Raw genomic sequence first — 18,588 nt, forward strand, 5'->3', positions numbered from 1 at the left:
CCAGGTCCATGATTTAGTCGATTAATCGATGGACAGGACATGCCTTTAGTCAACCAAAAATGAATTTAACCAACTACAGCCCTAATAATGTGTAATCTGATGTGGTAAAGTATGACATCATGATAAAGCCATAAGGCACAGCTCAGCACCCAATAACTGTGACTGGGTGTTCACTGCAGCTGACCCTGCGACAGGTGCCATCCGGATAAAGTACTTTTACTTTCACCTGTCAGTGCCCAGAACTGCTTCACAGACATTCCAGCACAAAAAACATGTCTGTAAACATTTGGTCTATAAACTTTAAAATCTTTAAAAGAGTTGGTGTTGGTGACCAACACCAACTCTTCGGACGAGAAGTAATTGTAATACATCTATTATTATCTATTACCGGGCAAAATTGCGTCTCAAATACCAAGTGTTTACGATGCATTAAACTCATGACACGTTGGATAAATTGGGTCCAGTTTCCCGACTCGTGCTCCTGATGAAAGCGTCACGATGGATTAGTGTTTAAACACCTCTTTGTATGCTCTGTACCGATGTGTTGTCCAACTGAATCTACTCTTGGGCGGCGGTCTGACGGCTGCAACCAGCTGCTCCTACATTCTGAGGCCCCGTGGTTTACATCCAATCATATATCAACTGCTGTCTCCTGTCAGGGCACATTGTGGGCATTCTAATCCACACGCAGAACAAAGTGAAAACGCAGACGACTTTTGAAGAAGAAAGGAACGGCCTGGTCATTTGCTCCGTGGCCATTTACAAACTTTGTGCGTTTTGTATTCGCTTTACAAATATTGCATTGACAGTGTGATGATGGCAGTGAGAAGTCAACACAATGATGAATAGAGAAAAGCATTGTCTTACCCTTTGGAATCGAGAGAACGCGCAGGGACCTCCAAATAAAAGCTAAAAATACACTCACCCTCGGCTGAATTCATGCTACTGTGCCAGACTATTAGTTGTAACCCTATCCATTGTCACTCTGCAGATTTAAGTCGACAATAAATCCCTGATGATGGAGCGCTGGCCTTCTAATTTCAGCCAAAAATATTAAGGATGATTGCATATCGGTGTTAATGTGGCGACATTTTAAGTGGCCCAGTCAAACTCATCACAGAAAGGCCATTGTGAACACGGCGGAAAAGGTGGCCATTTTGCAGATTAAACAAATAAATAAACCACCATAATTATAGTTTCTGTCCAGACGATTGGGTCTTCTGTGCTAAACGTTTCCCTCCCGTGTGAACTGACCCATATTGCACTTACTTGATGCAGCGTTTCAGAGTCTGGCCCTCGCTGAGATGCTCCGGGAGCGTGCTGCAGCCGGTGCAGAACTTAAAGGTCTCCTCTATCTTTTGGAACATCTCCTTGTTGTCCCGAAATGAGATTCCTTTGGGCTTCCCCTGTACCGCTGCCCTAAATATTATAGAAGCAGGAAAAGTCTTTAAACGGGCACAGGTTTGGGGAGGAAAGCTGTATGTTCTTGTACCTGTATTCTCCATAATCTTTCATGTTGAGTTTGTTGAGAATGACTTTCGATAGACCAGGGATGTTGCTGTCCATGGAGAAGAACGCCGACAGGTCAGAGAAGACACTGTCTGTGTTTGGGGCAAAAGACTGAGGGAGCGCTGGGATCTGGCCCGTCGCCATCTACAAAACAATAACAGCTCTTTACTCAGATCATTACTGAAGAAACGTGTTCATCTGATAGACATTCATCTGGCACATCAGCCTTCTGCCCTGTGCTGTTAGTGAGAACCTGGGGGACAGAGCACAGTGAATGTGATGTTTGGACAAACACAAACGGTGCCAGCAGATTTTTACATCATGACTCTGGACGGGTTTAAAAAGCTAATCTTGATAACGCGCCGGCGCAGCTGCCAGAAATGAAGGATTTTATGAGGCAGGGCTGGTCACACGGGGCATATGATATTTCAACAGAGATCTATTCTTTAACCACATCTGATGTACTCAATGGTATAGACAATATTTACAATACATTTCAAGCAGGACACATTCATTGTAGATATGTAGGTCTATGGTAAATAAACATGTTTTGCACAACTACAAATAATAATGACATTGTAATAAGGAGGAAAACGTTTGAACTAAGTATGTTCATTTCCCTCTAGAGATTCCTACACGTTTCTAATTCCAAGGCTAAACGCGTCCTCAGAAAAAAAGGAATCCTATATTTTATCCTATAAACACAAGCATAAGTCCCACGTGACAAGACATTTCTGGCTGTGGGATTATTACAGAAATGTGAACGAAATCCTACCTTTGTCTGGAGATGAGTTTGGAGGTGCGTTTCCCTTGCGTGAACGTCCAGGAGAGAAGATTGACGTTACCTCATGTTGCTGACACCCTCACACACAAATACACACACAGATACACACAGATACACACACAGATACACACACAAATACACACACAGATACACACAGATACACACACAGATACACACACAAATACACACACAGATACACACAGATACACACACAGATACACACACAGATACACACACAGATACACACAGATACACACACAGATACACACAAATACACACACAGATACACACAGATACACACACAGATACACACAGATACACACACAGATACACACACAGATACACACAGATACACACACAGATACACACACAAATACACACACAGATACACACAGATACACACACAGATACACACAGATACACACACAGATACACACAGATACACACACAGATACACACACAGATACACACACAGATACACACAAATACACACACAGATACACACACGTGGACGGGCCTGTGGGTGCACTGTGGGTGCTGTCTGCCGCGAGGAGAGAGGCGGTGCAGACCGGGGGGGACCAGGCGGCGGGGCGTTCAGGAGAGGAACCAGAGCCCGGGACAATTTTAGAAAAGACGCTCATGGGGGGGTGCAAGGGGGCGTGGTCACAGCAGTCAGCGCAGTTTGGACTGAAAGATTTTGTAGTTTCAAAAGACTGTTTCCCCCCCATTTTATTAATAATAAAAAGTTAAGGTTAAGCAAAATAACCCTTCAGTCTCCAGGAGCACGCACAGCCACCGCCACCACACTAAGGGTCTGGTCCTCTCGGTTGAGTTTTCTTCTTACTATATTATTAGTATGCAAAAACATGCACAATAGGTACAATTCTCCAGCAAAGTTAGTTTGGACCAAGCCGAGCACAAAGACCTGGAGACGTGTCCTCTGCAGGGCGTGACTCACTGCCCTGACAGGTGCAGATGAAGGATGGGTCAAATGCAGCGGATGAATTTCCCTCACGGGCGATTAATAAAGTACATTACCTTAATCTTTATTATGCCCCTTAAATATTAACAACACAGTTCAACGCAAAGAAATAAGGAGCAACGTGCAGATAGAATTGTCACTTGAACGTGAGCGCGGAGCGTCATTTTACAACCAAAGCGTTCTATTTACTTAAAGGCGGTATGGACGATTTTTCGGCGATTTGAGAACGCAGGCGGAAGTGCGCATGCGCACATCCCCGTGCGGACTGATACAACACACACGTGCGTTTGTTTATTAGCGCAAAGGAGCGCATCGCTCGTCTCTCGTAGACCAACTGTGAGGAATCCAAATATGAAAAACCCATTATTTGTGTTCTTTAAGTGGCTCTGCCCTTCCCGCCACTGTGGCCCCTGTGGCCCCTGCTGGTGCTGTGGCCCCTGGAGTTTACCACAGTCAGCTCCCTAAGCCTCCTCTTCTGTACCTCCCCCCACCGCTCATAGAGGTCTGGATGCCCACCTCTTCTCCTTCTCCTGATCCTTCCTCCCCTGTTCCTGCATCTTCACCTCCAGAAGTGGCCTGGGGTTTCTTTTTCAGCTCCCTCTCCTGTTCTTTCCTCCTTTTCCCCCGTTGATCCGGAGACTCTCTCTTACCCCGCTCATGGCTCTCTCAACCCCACCTCACCTGGGCTGGATTACCCTGTGTCCGCTCCTGCTTCTCCCTCTCCTCCTATTGCCTCCCCAGCCCCAGAGGACTGCTGGGACTTTATATTCTGTCCAATCGCTCCTGCCCCTTCTTCCCTTACAGCTTCTGGCCTGTCTCCATTTCGCCCTGTTCCTGTTTAACCCCAGGAAGGACAACAACGTTATGATGGGCTTCAAGAAGAAAATCCATAGGAGACCAACTTGAACAATGGGACAAGGGCCCTGTACCTCTCCCAAACCGACGGGGACCAGAGGACGGCGTCGTGGGTGATTTTATTACTGAATTTAAATTGATTAAAAATACAAAATGATGATGACAATTTATCATCATTGTACAAATATGTGCTGAATTAAATGGTTTTGACAAGATTGAGCTGTTTTTTGAATAGTATAGTAAGGATGGAAAGTGTTCGGACTGAGAATGTCACCGGAGTAAACTGACTTGTAACACTTGGGGTATAAAGTATAAATTCTACCTAAAATACATTTGAACCCGTTGATTGAGAAATATGGCCCTAAAAGGTAAGAATTGTCTTAACGTTGTTTTTAACATCAAATGAACATCAGAACATTTGTATAAATTCTTAAATATTCTGTCGCTGAAGGTCGTGGGGATTGAGGACGATCCAAAGACAGACACAGGGAGGTCGTAAATGTACAGGTAAAATGACCAAACTAAATCCTCCATGAATATGACGGCTGCACCAGCTTAAATATCTTTTACTCAATTAAAACAAAACAATAATGTACTCTTCTAATGTGATATAAAATGTAAGCATACATTGTCAATACATATTTAGTGTATATTAAGTAATACTTCAGGACAAATATCAATCCAATCATTACTGCACTTGTCTGACCAGGTCTTTTTGGTGGTAATCATAAACCAGACACAGCTATAATGTCGTCCTTTAACGGTCCACACACATGCTGCTGACCTCCACTCCTCGTGTCACTGGAGACTCTGGACGACAGCAGCTTAGAGCAAGTCATTCTAATAATACGACTTGTTCAAGAAAGTTAGAGGCATATTATAACTTATGAACTACTGCAGATTGTTAGTTCATTCTATTTCTCCATGTGTAATGTCTGTGAAGGTCTTGGCAGCCATGAGCCTTAGTGACATCTTCTTGGACCAAAGTGGGCCGGCTCCTCAGGGCTAAATATATGTAGCTATAATGAATAATATCCTCACTCCTGGATGACTGCGACTGCAAAGCCCACACCAAACTCCTCAGAGCACCTTTCTAACTCACCGGGAGAGCCAAAGCCCCTCCTGCAGGTGGAGGGACTGAATTACATCAGTCAAGATTTGCAAGATTTGTGAGATATGATTTGTTGGATTGGATTAGACAATTTCTCGTATGATCGAGATATTTTGGCTGAAAATGACACTATGTGCATGATATTTCCCCCTAAATATCCCACCTTTTAGATTCTCATCCATCAACACTAAATATGACTTGATTATTTAGTCTTTAATACTGTTATTAACAGATTTGATTTTTGTCTTTTAGTTCTCTGGAGAACTTTGCAAAGACAGAAACTTAATTGCCAAGTTCTAAGTTGAACCGAACTCTGACAAATGTTTAGTTTGCTGCCACTATCACCACCACCACCACCACCACCATCAAAAAACACTTTCAGAGGAAAACGCTGGAGAAACAGACGTCAGAAAAGCAACTGCAAACTGTGAGTTTGGTCATCTAAGTTTACACTACCTTAGTGTTGAAAGAAACACTACATGTCACAAAATGCACAAAATGTCTTATCCACAGCCTCCCAAAGAGAATAAAGAGTGCTTTGGTCTGGACAAACTGTTCCAGCCGGGCTCCATAAAGTGAGGAGATCTCGTGTTATCGAGCAGCAGGAACACGTGCTGACTCACTGATGAAGGAGGCAGCTCCTCTTCTCACTGTCGCTGTGCTCTAATGTCACTGTCACTCTCCCATTCCAGGGCAGCTTGGTCAAACCTTTCTTTTGTTCATTGACACTTTCAGGCTTTAGCATCGCAGTTGAAACCCCAGCTCGTTCCTTACAATAGCATATGGAAAACTCTGACCATTACATGTTAAAATAAGCTCATATTTGCTGATTTTTGTCTTTCTTTAGCTGTTAATGGCACAACAACAATTACTTTTTCTCTTATTACAGTGTCCAGGGGATGTGAGATCAGCTCCTTCCTCAAATCAACGCTCACAGGAGCCAATCGGACGTCTCCATCGAAAGCCAGTCGTCCATTGAATCTGGATATGAAACAGCAACAGCATCTTAACGTTCACCCAGGACAGATCATCACATTCTAGACTCAGAAACATCTACTAAGAGCCTCAAGGTTTAGTCCTCTGTGAACTCACCCTCCAGAAACACACATCAGAGGCCACATTCTCCTCCTTCTGGCTTCTGGCAATTGTAAAAGTAAATCTAAGGATGTATTGGCCCAATGAGAGACAGACTCTAATCCAATAGGACAGTGGCAGTGTGGACACAGATAGAGGGTATGATTCCCACCACTGGAGAAACAGAAGCTGCAGAGAACAGAAGAAGCCTGCTGCCTTCTCTAGAGCATGGTGCAGGTGCTGGTGCTAAACCCGTATCCAGCCACATCCTGAGTCCTGCTGTAATGTCGAGCTGTGTTAAATATTTAAATATTTAAAAACATAAGCCATGTGAAAAATAGATGCCCAAAAACACAGTTACCTCTCCTCTGTCCTGTCCTTCTCCAGGTGTATGATGCACTCCACTTCTTTAACACTCTGAACTTAATATGTTCTAATTCCTCTGATGCCACTCCCTTATTTTCTACTTTTATTCCTTCACTTACCTTGTTCTTCCTGGTCCTGCTCATTCTATGTTTTTTTAAAATTATGTTTTTCTGTTGTTACTATGTTGTTGCTGTTGTTTTGTAGTTCTATGTTGTAATGACTAAACATAAATGTGTATCGTCTGAATAAAAGCCATGTACTGCACACTTTACTGATTGTACACTTGCATGTTGGGGGTTTAAAACTTTCTATATTCATTATTTGTCATAGTTAGAATGGTTTATATAAGAGGTCGAATGTAGGCTTTAGGCCAGATGTCCATCCTTACACAAGACTACCACATATTAGACAGGCATGTAGTACTGCAATACTTCAGCTGGTAGTTGAGGCTTGTAGTACTGGAGTACTTCAGCTGGTAGTTGAGGCTTGTAGTACTGCAATACTTCAGCTGGTAGTTGAGGCTTGTAGTACTGCAGTACTTCAGCTGGTAGTTGAGGCTTGTAGTACTGGAGTACTTCAGCTGGTAGTTGAGGCTTGTAGTACTGCAATACTTCAGCTGGTAGTTGAGGCTTGTAGTACTGCAGTACTTCAGCTGGTAGTTGAGGCTTGTAGTACTGCAGTACTTCAGCTGGTAGTTGAGGCTTGTAGTACTGCAGTACTTCAGCTGGTAGTTGAGGCTTGTAGTACTGCAGTACTTCAGCTGGTAGTTGAGGCTTGTAGTACTGGAGTACTTCAGCTGGTAGTTGAGGCTTGTAGTACTGCAGTACTTCAGCTGGTAGTTGAGGCTTGTAGTACTGCAGTACTTCAGCTGGTAGTTGAGGCTTGTAGTACTGGAGTACTTCAGCTGGTAGTTGAGGCTTGTAGTACTGCAGTACTTCAGCTGGTAGTTGAGGCTTGTAGTACTGCAGTACTTCAGCTGGTAGTTGAGGCTTGTAGTACTGCAGTACTTCAGCTGGTAGTTGAGGCTTGTAGTACTGCAGTACTTCAGCTGGTAGTTGAGGGAGACCCGGTTAAGATGATCAAATGTAAGTGGAATACAGAAATAGCTGAATATTTAAAAAAGGTACTAATAATATATTGTAAGTGTTGGTGCAGCAGTGGCTCAGTGGGTTGAGCGTTTGATCTGAGGTCGGTGGTTCAATCCCCAACATTTGTGTCCTTGGGCATGACACTAAACCTATCTTACTTCCAGTTTGTGCATGCACTCTTAAGTGTCTTTAAATGGAGTGGTTAAGACACACACATTTTAACAATTTAAATTTTAAATTTAAACAGCTAAAATAGCGTGGATTGATTTGAAACACTGCCAATTTGTGGATGTTAGTAAAGATGAGGTCTAAAATTAAGGATTTTCAGTGAAATAAGAGTATTAAATGTGCACTAAGACCCAAATGTTTTGTACTTTCTTTTTCAATTCAGATTAAAATGAAATTAGAACAGTCAGGCTTGAAAAAGTGAGTAATGGTCAATAACAGGTCTGAGTCATCGTTCACAAGTCTAAGTTTAGTCACGACTCAAGAGTCCTTAAATCTGAGACCAGTTCAATTCAGAGTAAATAGATTTGTGTTGATTTTCAGGTTCAATCTTAAGTCGTTACAATTAGACAGAAACTAGAACAATGATTACACACCAACATTTAAAGAGCAGATGGTCACACTCCCAAAGACAAAAACATCTAGCCTTTAGTTAAAAAATTTATTTGGTCCATTGGAACCTGAGATTGAAAATTAAACATACATTTGTACACATGAAGCAATTTTATCCCCAAACAAATTATTAAAATATATCACATTCATTGGAGATCCAGTTATTCAGCCAAAGCCGTAATATTTTCATTAAAGTAAGTGTGGATTATGCTTGAAGTCTGTACAATTTACAAGAAACCGAGGAGAGAAGGAGCAGTTATGATGGCAAAAGTAGAAAATATTCCTGTGGAGATGTTGACGGCCCAGTTGGGATTGTTGGAGGTTTTTTAGTGCAGGTTTCCAATCAACAAGCATTTTATTATTAAGCATTTCAAATGACTCATAAAACAGACCTACACATCATTTACAAATAAATTAGTCAGGACAATCACACACGCATACGCACAGGGCAATCTGCATTTTCAGCTCTCTTTGGAAAACATTTGTACACATAGCTTCAAGTTTTAAGTTGCCATTATGCTATGGTATACATTTTTAGAAAACATAAAAAGTGGTTGTGCGAGGAAAGGAAAACAACGGACCTTTAAAAATCGACTGTACTCAAATATGAACCATCATCGACAACATGACGTATTATCCGCGTAATAATCAAGTTTATCCACCCCTTTTTTCCCCCAAAATAGTAAGACACGAACTTCGAAAGTGCAGTTTTGGTACCATTTCCTGTTCCCTGGTCCTCAGTAAACTATGGACAGCAGCGGTGACGACTGAGGGACACGACTGGCCGTAAATAAAAGAAGAAGAAATCCAGCTACTTATGCTTACCGGTATGTTAAATACGCTACCATATGTTACCAGAGTGACAGCAAAAAACAAAGTGAAATAGAACGTTCAGACCGGCAATCAACGTGTGCCCCGACACAAAAGCTCAAATTTATGCTACAATAAGTCATAAGACAGAGCGGCATTTCCTAATAGACATGACCGACCTCGAACTGATCAAATGTGAAGCTCGTACTGTATATTAGATGCAAGTTTGCGGCTTAATCGTGTATCGTCAGGTCTGCACATTCATTTCACTTTAAAAGAAGAATAACATCAGTCAGGTGGGCTGCTGGGACACGTGGAGACTTAAATTGAGACAAACTAAACAGCCTATTACAATTTTCCCCCCGAGCCTCAGCGAGTTGGACCAGCGTGGCTTCTCTAGTGAGGAAAAGTAATCGTTTGTGGATAATATCGTAAAGGAAGGAGCGAATCGTCACCGCGACGCAGAGTGGGGAGTCCAGCGACCGTTTTGAATTCACAGATTTAGTCCTGAGCTAGAAATGATCAAACTGCTGCAGAATGACGACGGTGTGTGGTGGATAATGGCTTTTCCTATCGTCTCGAATGTACACTTATGTGACTGAAGACAGAGGAACGGGACGTCGTAGTGGTGTTTGGCTCTTTCGGTACCGCGTTTGTATTTCAGCTGTCCAATCAGGCGACGGGGGCTTGCTGATTGGCTCGTAGGTCATGGGCGAGGGAGAAAGAAAGAAAAAACTGGCTCAGTAGTTACAGCACTCCACCCTGACGTCTCGTTGTGAAGCTCATTGATCCGATATTCCTCGTACAGCACGTATACATAATAAGCAGTAGTAGTCGTAGTCTGGGCTGGATTATTTTAGTCCTTCCTCACAAAATGGCACGTCCCTAATCCCAGGTGGATCGTTCAGGTTGTTTTAAGGATGCTTGCGCGCACGTGAACCCAATACATTCAGTTAGAACTTCTTCCAGTGCTCAGACAGTTCATTGCTTTGTTGTGAATTAAGTGTGCGTTTTGGGGCGGTGGTCATAGCGGTCTGGGGCGATGCAGGCCGTCAATATCCGGGGTCAGCTGGGGGCTGTGTGTGGCCTTGGTGGGGGTCCAGTCTCCCAAAGAGGCTTGAGCTGCTTTACGGTGAGCCAAGCGGTGAGTGATGGAAAAGCCGGCGTTCCCTTCCAGCTGTGAGAGCACCACCAGGACCTGCCTGCAGAGGGAGACACAGAGCCAGAGTCAGTCCTGATTCTACTTCCCTGTGGCAAACGCAGTGTTAAAAGACCCCGACAATAAGTGCTGCAGCAATTGTTTTGTTTCCTGACGCAATCTGGAGAACAAGAATATGATAGCAGGAAATGAGAAGTCTCATTAACATCTTCGATGTCGAAGCAATTATCAGACGCCACTTGACAATTTCTGTTTTGATGGTTGTTAAATAGTGTTTCCTCCGAGCAGACAGGAAAGAGCCAGGGAACATGACTTATTAAAGACTGAAAAGGATTACATCTATATTTATCATCATACAAAAAGCAAAATTCAATACCAACTTATTGCTCGGATGGTTTTATACCAAAAATCAGACCACAGGACCACCATAGACTCTATTAATGGTCTTTAAACTGGTCTGGGAACAATCTGTAATGTACTTACAGTATTACTTTGGGTAAAAGACATGACAAAACACACTAATGCTAATGTAAGTATAGCGTATCAGACCCAAGTTTAGAGTTTCTCTTGGCTAAAAAAAAATACAACTTGAACCAGATTAAAGTATTATTGATCCAGAAATCTATATTTTATAACAGCGCTGACTTTATAAAAACCTTATTCTAGCACATGGTACTTGTTTAGAGTCAGTGTACAGTCCAGGTAATATCAGGATGATTTCAGTAATAATCACTGACGATACATTTGAGTAGTTATTGCAGCTTCACAGTTCAGGACCCACAGAGGGGAAAACTAAAGGCTAAAATCACAAAAACTATGTCTTCATTCTTCACATTATCCAGAAGTGAAGCCATTCACACAGCCAGTCCTCTGTGCGAGTCAATTTAAAATGTTTTTTTACCCAGGAGGTCCCGTTGTGAGTCACAATCTCTTTTACAAGAGAGACACGGCCAACAAAGTCAGCAGTAAACACAGAGTGTGGGTGAGTTTACCGGTGCAGAGGTGGCACACTGTCGATGGTCTTGAGGCTGCCGCGCGTCGACACCACGTTGAAGCTGTCGGTGCAGTCGCAGGACACATGGAGGTAGTACTTTGGGTGGCGATTCTCCACCACCACAATAAGCCCCGCCCAGCCGTGGGTCAGGTAGTAGCAGGTCATGCCCTCTCGGCCCTCAAGTCACACAAAAAGAGAAATTAGATTGCAATATATCTTAGTTTGAACAGCGAGTGTATTAAGATAAACGGTGCATTTGAAGCTTCCAGTGATGTGCAGATGACAGATTAGCATATTTTTAGCCATATGTTTGTGTAGCGGCTGTCATAAGAGTCCCACACGGTCGGCCTCCCACAGTGTGCAGTGAATTCCTGGAGAGCTAAAACGCCTGAATGATTTAATAAAGATGAACCCAAGTGTTTAAAAAAGAAAAAAACACCCTGTCATCTTCTGAAATACCAGCCAAAGTGACAAGACGCTGGTGAAAAGAGCCAGGAAATGTGTCTCCGGGAGCGCGAGTGCCAGGAGCTGTTACATGTACTCGAGCACATGTACAACGCGGCTTTTATTTTGCAAAAAAGATGAATGAACAGCGGCGCGTTCTTACCTCGTGTCTCTCTCCCTTGTTCTCAGTGAGGAGGATGATGGCGTCGGCTAACGTTGTAGCGGTTGCCTCCACCTGCTCCACCATCACCTGCCGAGAGCTATAGATGGCCAGGATGTAGCCGGGGAAATCCTGACTGGGTCGTCGCACGGCTCCACTGGTCGGGCTCGAGACTGTGCGGGAGGAAAGCGTTGAACTTAATACAAGAAATTCCTCATAAGGTACACCTCATAAAGACAAACCAGATATAACCAACGGATTAGAAATAGTAAAGGTACAGAATGGCCAGATGGAGGCAGTAAAACATATATACATATGTTGTATTACATTTGATTAACATAGAAATGATAAGACAAATTACACTCTGTTCCAAATGATTATCCAAATTGTGTTAAAGTGTCATAAAGATCATTTTTGTGCCAAAAACTACTTAGGAAGGACGTTCCACATTATTAAGCAGACCACCATTTTCAAGCAATATGGGAAAGAAAAAGGATGAATGCCTTGGACAAGGTGTGGAAACCTTAGATATTTGAAAAAGCGTGATCCTTGTACTATCAAGAGATTTGTAGCCGATTCAGGGCTGGATTTGTGCAGATAAAGGCACAACGAGGAAGGTTTCTGCCAGAAAAACGCATCGGATTAAGAGAGCAGCAGCTGAAATGCCATTACAAAGCAGCAAACAGGTATTTGAAGCTGCTGGTGCCTCTGGAGTCCTGTGAACATCAAGGTGTAGGATCCTCCAAAGGCTTGCAGCTATGCATAAACCTTCTCTTCGGCCACTTTATCCAATGCTCACGAGCAGAAACGGCTCCAGTGGCCCAGAAATACATGAATAAGGTTCACCTATGAGAGCCGTGCAATCCTGTATGGTTCAGATGGATGGAGTGGTGGATGGTCACCATGTCCCAACAAGGCTGTGACTTAAGCCAATCAAGGTGAGAGAGCTAGTCGGCCCCTTTAGGGTCCCTGAAGGTGTGAAAATTATCTCTGTAAAGTACCACTTTCTTCCGTGGTACAACAAGAACGGTGCGTAACACAATCATCTTCAAGCATGACAATGCACCATCTCACGGTAAAAGGAAAACCTCTGCATCATTGGCTGCTATGGGCTTAAAAGAAGAGAAACTCATAGTTTGGCCCCTGTCCTCTGCTAAGTTTTCATTTTGACTTAGTTTAACTATTATATCAACATATGGACATATTTGTTTGAATAGAACTGAAATTACTCATAAATTACAAGTACATTAATTAATTATTAAGTATATTCAAATATTGCTATATCAATATCGCATGTCTTAATAATGCAGCAGTATAAATGATTGTTTACAGATGCGCTTGTGTTGTTTTTTCTTTAATGGGAATCATTGTATGAATTGAGAATGATTTTGAGTAAAAAAACAAAACAGCACAATTCCAGCAAGTTATCTTTTGTCTGGAAAAGTCATCTAACATTCATTCAATCAATCTACAATGTGGTTTTATTATCTTGTGAAAGGAAATTCAAATTAGCCGTAGATCTCGACAGCTGATGTCCTGTTTTGTGGTATAAAAACATGATTTGCGAATAGTGTGTGATTAAACTAAAGGAGTGTTGGTGGCGCTCGTACTGGGAGTGGAGGGCCCTGCAGAGCCGCTCGCGTTCATCTGCCAGTGGTTGAAGGCACAGCAGACCACAGCGTACTCTCCGGGCTCCAGCATCACGTCGCAGCCCACAAACTTCTTGACGGCCCTCTTACTGTGGGCCAGCAGCCGGCCCAGGGTCAGCTTGTTACTGCTGCCGAACGAGGCGCGGAAGACCATGATGCACAGGTCCAGCAGGTGACTGTCGGCTGTGTCCGAACGCCTGGGAGAGAGGAGCAAAACCAGACGTGCAGTTTTCAATAATCGGTGAGAATATGGGGAACTGTAGAGGGAAAAGGCGTCGCTGACAGTTCTGTGTTCTTTCTTTAAGCTGCAAAGTCTGTGAAGAGGAGGCTTTTATTTTATTCTATCAACTGGGCAAAGATTTCGACACTCATCCAAGTAGCTTCTTATGCTGCTTCTATCTGTCTGAAGAGAGCTGTGGCTATAAGCTTACGCCATCATGTTTTTTCCCTTCCATAGGTAAAAAGTTAAATTGCAAACTTTACTACAATTCTTGGGACAGTTTATGTTAATGAATATACAAGATATACATACTGTAAACACATTTCAGCTCATTTTCATTCATTTACTGTTTACAATTGCAACTTTAATTTTCAGACCTGGCCATAGAGTTCACCAATTAAAGGAAATAAAGTAAAAAAAGCAGTCAAAAATCTAAAGTTTTGCCTCTTTCTGCCCATAAAGGTATATTTTTTGGAAACAAAGGACGATCCTGGACGTTTTCCAAAAAGTCAAACGTTCGTAAACTGAAAAATGCAGGTTTGAATCCACTTTTAAGCAAATAGCCATGGAACTGCGGTATAACTTGATCACATTGTCACCTTTTGAAGAAGGTGTGGCGGCACATTTACCTGCTTCCCTCCTGAAAGAGGGCGAACTCCAGCGCGGTCCTCTCCAGCACAGTGAGCGCGGTGACAGTGACCGGTCCGCTGGCTTTACTGGGGAAACAGCCCTGTAGCCGCACCTCCTGCCAGTCTGAATGAATCTTACAGATGTCAACGGAGTCAAAGTACCTGCAGGAGCAAGAAGAGACCTCAGACTTTGAAGAAACATCAAACCACAGGGGGGCGCTCATCTGAAACCGCCATTTGAGCAGCTAATGTCCCGCACTCGTGAGGCATCAGAATGCATCATGGGCCGCTCCTTAAGAATCAGCACGGCCTCAGAGGCGTCTGCTGTACAAACATCATTCAACACATTGAGCCTGCCTCCCTCAAACACACAGGGGAACACTTCTTTACTTCATTTACTCTCTGTCTACTGTCTTTTTGGCACATCCATCTTGACCTGTGACGGCTGTGCTGCATGTCTTCTGTTTGCGCAAGGAAATAAACTACATGAGCAGGATTAAAAACCTCCTACAGTAATGATTGACTGATATGTTCAGGGCCAAAGTCAATATGTTTTATATTAATGTACATGCTTTTTTAATTCAATACACGTTTAAACAAAATCCAGAGCAACCAATGTGTTAGGCTCAGCTGATATTTTGGGGCAGATACGAGTTCTTTTCCACCAATAATGATAAAGTGACTTCATACAGCGCACTGATCTGCATCGGAAAAGTAAAACCATTTAATAGTAATAATAATAATAATACATTTTTTAAAGCATTATTGACAATAATCGACAGGCACCTGCAGCCCCGTTTCCCTGCAGACCTACAGCACACAAAGCAGTGCAGTTTCATTGTGTGCTGTTCCCTCTTCTTATGGACTGTAGCACATGAAGTGTTGAAACAAAGTGTTGTCTATGTCAGAAGTGGGCAATTAATTTTCCGCCGAGGGCCATATTCAAATCCAGGCAAGTGGCAGAGGGCCTTGGTGAAACACATTCTTATTTATAAGCCTTTTTCTGCAAATTATAGGCTATTGAATCTATTATTTCTTACATTTGATGTACAATTTATGAAGGACACAAGTGCAGACACTAGTTACATAGCTAAAACGGTAAAAAAAAATGGACACATCAAAAAAAATCTTGAGGGGGGCCGGATTCAAACAGGCCGAGGGATACATTTTTTTGGTTTATACATTTACTTCCTGGTTGTGATTGACGATATCACACTAGGAAATTACCCAGCAACCACTGGGCCAAATCTCATCTAATGTCCCAATTTATTTTATTTGACGAATAAAAATATATGAGCACGCCTTTATTTACAGGTAGTTCATTTCATGTTTAGAGAGTCAAAAAGTTGTTTTTTGTGTAAATTATGCATAAACTTTGGATGAAAATTTCTCCACAATTATTTACCATACTTGATAGGAGTAAAACAACCATTTATTTTTACAACAGGTATAAATACACCAAAAAAAATATCCACACTGAAGGTACTCAACATTTGGTACTCAAAAACATTTGAAAGTGTTGTGAATTATAAAATTGTGAAAAATGATCAAATACAGTATTTTAAAGCTTTAGTCCAGCCTGTAAAATGTATAAAAATTTAAAAGATTAGAAAGAAAAGGGACATATTTGGTTAAACAAAAGCAATAATAAGCCAGCTCAAAGTTAGAACTGCAGATACTGTTAACAGCCCCTAAAATAGATAAAAAAGTGACTAATGCCCACAACCTGCAACATCACAAGACTTTAAATGAGACAAAAGACGTGGAAATCGTGGAAAGACGTGGAAATCAACAAAAGTAACAAGTACTTTGAACCTTTTTGGAGATGTAGTGAAGCAAAAAGTATTACATTTATCTTTGTAGTAGAGTCAAAGTAATGAATACTCAACTAAACTACAACTGACGTAAAGTACAGATACCCCAAAATACCCCAAAAAGTAAAGCACTCGCGTAAATGTACTTCCTGACCATCTACTCTTAAGTCAGGTGGTCACCCCAAACAAACTATCCACCTGTGCGTTTATATTCTAACAGATGCCATTCCATCCATCCATCCATCCATCTTCTGCCGCTTTATCCGGGGCCGGATCGCGGGGGCAGCAGTCTGAGCAGGGACTCCCAGACTTCCTTCTCCCCAGACACTTCCTCTAACTCCTCCGGGGGGATCCCTAGGCGTTCCCAGGCCAGCCAGGAGACATAGTCTCTCCAGCGTGTCCTGGGTCTTCCCCGGGGCCTCTTCCCGGTGGGACATGCCTGAAACACCTCCCGAGGGAGGCGCCCAGGAGGCATCCGGAACAGATGCCCGAGCCACCTCAGCTGGCTCCTCTCGACGTGGAGGAGCAGCGGCTCTACTCCGAGCTCCCCCCGTGTGGCCGAGCTCCTCACCTTATCTCTAAGGGAGCGCCCAGCCACACGGCGGAGGAAACTCATTTCGACCGCTTGTATCCGCGATCTTGTTCTTTCGGTCACTACCCAAAGCTCATGACCATAGGTGAGGTCAGAACGTAGACCGACCGGTAAATAGAGAGCTTTGCCTTTCGGCTCAGCTCCCTCTTTACCACAACAGTCCGATGCAGCGACTGCATCACTGCAGCCGCTGCACCGATCCGCCTGTCGATCTCACGCTCCATCCTTCCCTCACTCGTGAACAAGACCCCGAGATACTTGAACTCCTCAACTTGGGGCAAGGACACCCCACCCACCTGGAGAGGGCAAGCCACCTTTTTCCGGTCGAGAACCATGGCCTCGGATTTGGAGGTGCTGATTCTCATCCCAGCCGCTTCACACTCGGCTGCAAACCGTCCCAGTGCATGTTGCAGGTCCGGGTTTGATGGAGCCATCAGGACAACATCGTCTGCAAACAGCAGAGATGAGATCCTGTGGTCCCCAAACCGGACACCCTCCGACCCCCGACTGCGTCTAGAAATTCTGTCCATAAAAATTATGAACAGAACCGGTGACAAAGGGCAGCCCTGGCGGAGTCCAACATGCACTGGGAACAGGTCTGACTTACTGCCGGCAATGCGAACACAGCTCCTGCTCCGGTCATACAGGGACCGGACAGCCCTGAGCAAAGGGCCCCGGACCCCGTACTCCCGGAGCACCCCCCAAAGGACACCCCGAGGGACACGGTCGAAAGCCTTCTCCAGATCCACAAAGCACATGTGGACTGGTTGGGCAAACTCCCATGAGCCCTCGAGCACCCGATGGAGGGTATAGAGCTGGTCCAGTGTTCCACGACCGGGACGAAAACCACTCTGCTCCTCCTGAATCCGAGGTTCGACTATCGGTCAGATTCTCCTCTCCAGTACCTTGGAATAGACCTTACCCGGGAGGCTGAGGAGTGTGATCCCTCTGTAGTTGGAACACACCCTCCGGTCCCCCTTCTTGAACAGAGGGACCACCACCCCGGTCTGCCAGTCCAGAGGCACGGTCCCCGAACGCCACGCGATGTTGCAGAGACGTGTCAACCAAGACCTAGTCCTACAACATCCAGATACTTTAGGTACTCAGGGCGGATCTCATCCACCCCCGGAGCCCTGCCACCGAGGAGTTTGCGAACAACCTCAGTGACTTCAGCTTGGGTGATGGATGAGCCAGCCTCCGAGTCCCCGGTCTCTACTTCCTCTTCGGAAGACGTGACTGAGGGATTAAGGAGATCCTCAAAGTATTCCTTCCACCGTCCGACGACATCCCCAGTCGAGGTCAGCAGGCCTCCACCCGCACCGTAAACAGTGTTGGTGAGACACTGCTTCCCCCTCCTGAGGCGCCGGACGGTTTGCCAGAATTTCTTTGGTGCCGACCGATAGTCCTCCTCCATGGCCTCCCCGAACTCCTCCCAGGCCCGGGTTTTTGCCTCTGCGACAGCACGAGCCGCGGCTCGCTTGGCCTGCCGATACCCGTCGATGACCTCCGGAGACCTACAAGCCAGAGTGGCCTGATAGGCCTCCTTCTTCAGTCTGACGGCATCCCTTACTTCCGGTGTCCACCACCGGGTTCGGGGGTTGCCGCCACGACAGGCACCGGAGACCTTGCGACCACAGCTCCGAGCAGCCGCATCAACAATGGAGGCGGAGAACATGGTCCACTCGGACTCAATGTCCCCAACCTCCCCCGGGACATGGGAGAAGCTCTCT

At 44.3% G+C, this 18,588-nt stretch overlaps 2 protein-coding genes across 4 annotated transcripts in view; both read right to left on the reverse strand.

Moving 5' to 3' along the window:
* LOC140369195 (putative protein MSS51 homolog, mitochondrial) overlaps positions 1–2,481 on the reverse strand; it is a 7,705-nt gene extending 5,224 nt beyond the window's left edge. Inside the window, exons 1-3 of the mRNA XM_072456466.1 lie at positions 2,285–2,481; positions 1,493–1,653; positions 1,270–1,419 (exon numbers count right to left, since the gene is read on the reverse strand). Of these exons, the coding sequence (XP_072312567.1) occupies positions 1,270–1,419; positions 1,493–1,653 (311 nt within the window). The 5' untranslated portion in view covers positions 2,285–2,481. The remainder of the gene's footprint in view (positions 1–1,269; positions 1,420–1,492; positions 1,654–2,284) is intronic.
* A 5,940-nt stretch (positions 2,482–8,421) lies between these two features.
* Positions 8,422–18,588, reverse strand: part of capn15 (calpain 15) — a 57,448-nt gene continuing 47,281 nt past the window's right edge. For all 3 annotated transcript variants that reach the window (XM_072455564.1, XM_072455562.1, XM_072455561.1), the window contains exons 8-12: positions 14,453–14,614; positions 13,565–13,800; positions 11,958–12,127; positions 11,349–11,527; positions 8,422–10,399 (exon numbers count right to left, since the gene is read on the reverse strand). In XM_072455564.1, the coding sequence (XP_072311665.1) occupies positions 10,222–10,399; positions 11,349–11,527; positions 11,958–12,127; positions 13,565–13,800; positions 14,453–14,614 (925 nt within the window). In that variant the 3' untranslated portion in view covers positions 8,422–10,221. The remainder of the gene's footprint in view (positions 10,400–11,348; positions 11,528–11,957; positions 12,128–13,564; positions 13,801–14,452; positions 14,615–18,588) is intronic.

Source organism: Eucyclogobius newberryi, unplaced genomic scaffold (genome assembly GCF_026437365.1).
Source record: "Eucyclogobius newberryi isolate DKJ021-1_F unplaced genomic scaffold, fEucNew1.0.hap1 SCAF_20, whole genome shotgun sequence".
Classification (NCBI taxonomy): domain Eukaryota; kingdom Metazoa; phylum Chordata; class Actinopteri; order Gobiiformes; family Gobiidae; genus Eucyclogobius; species Eucyclogobius newberryi.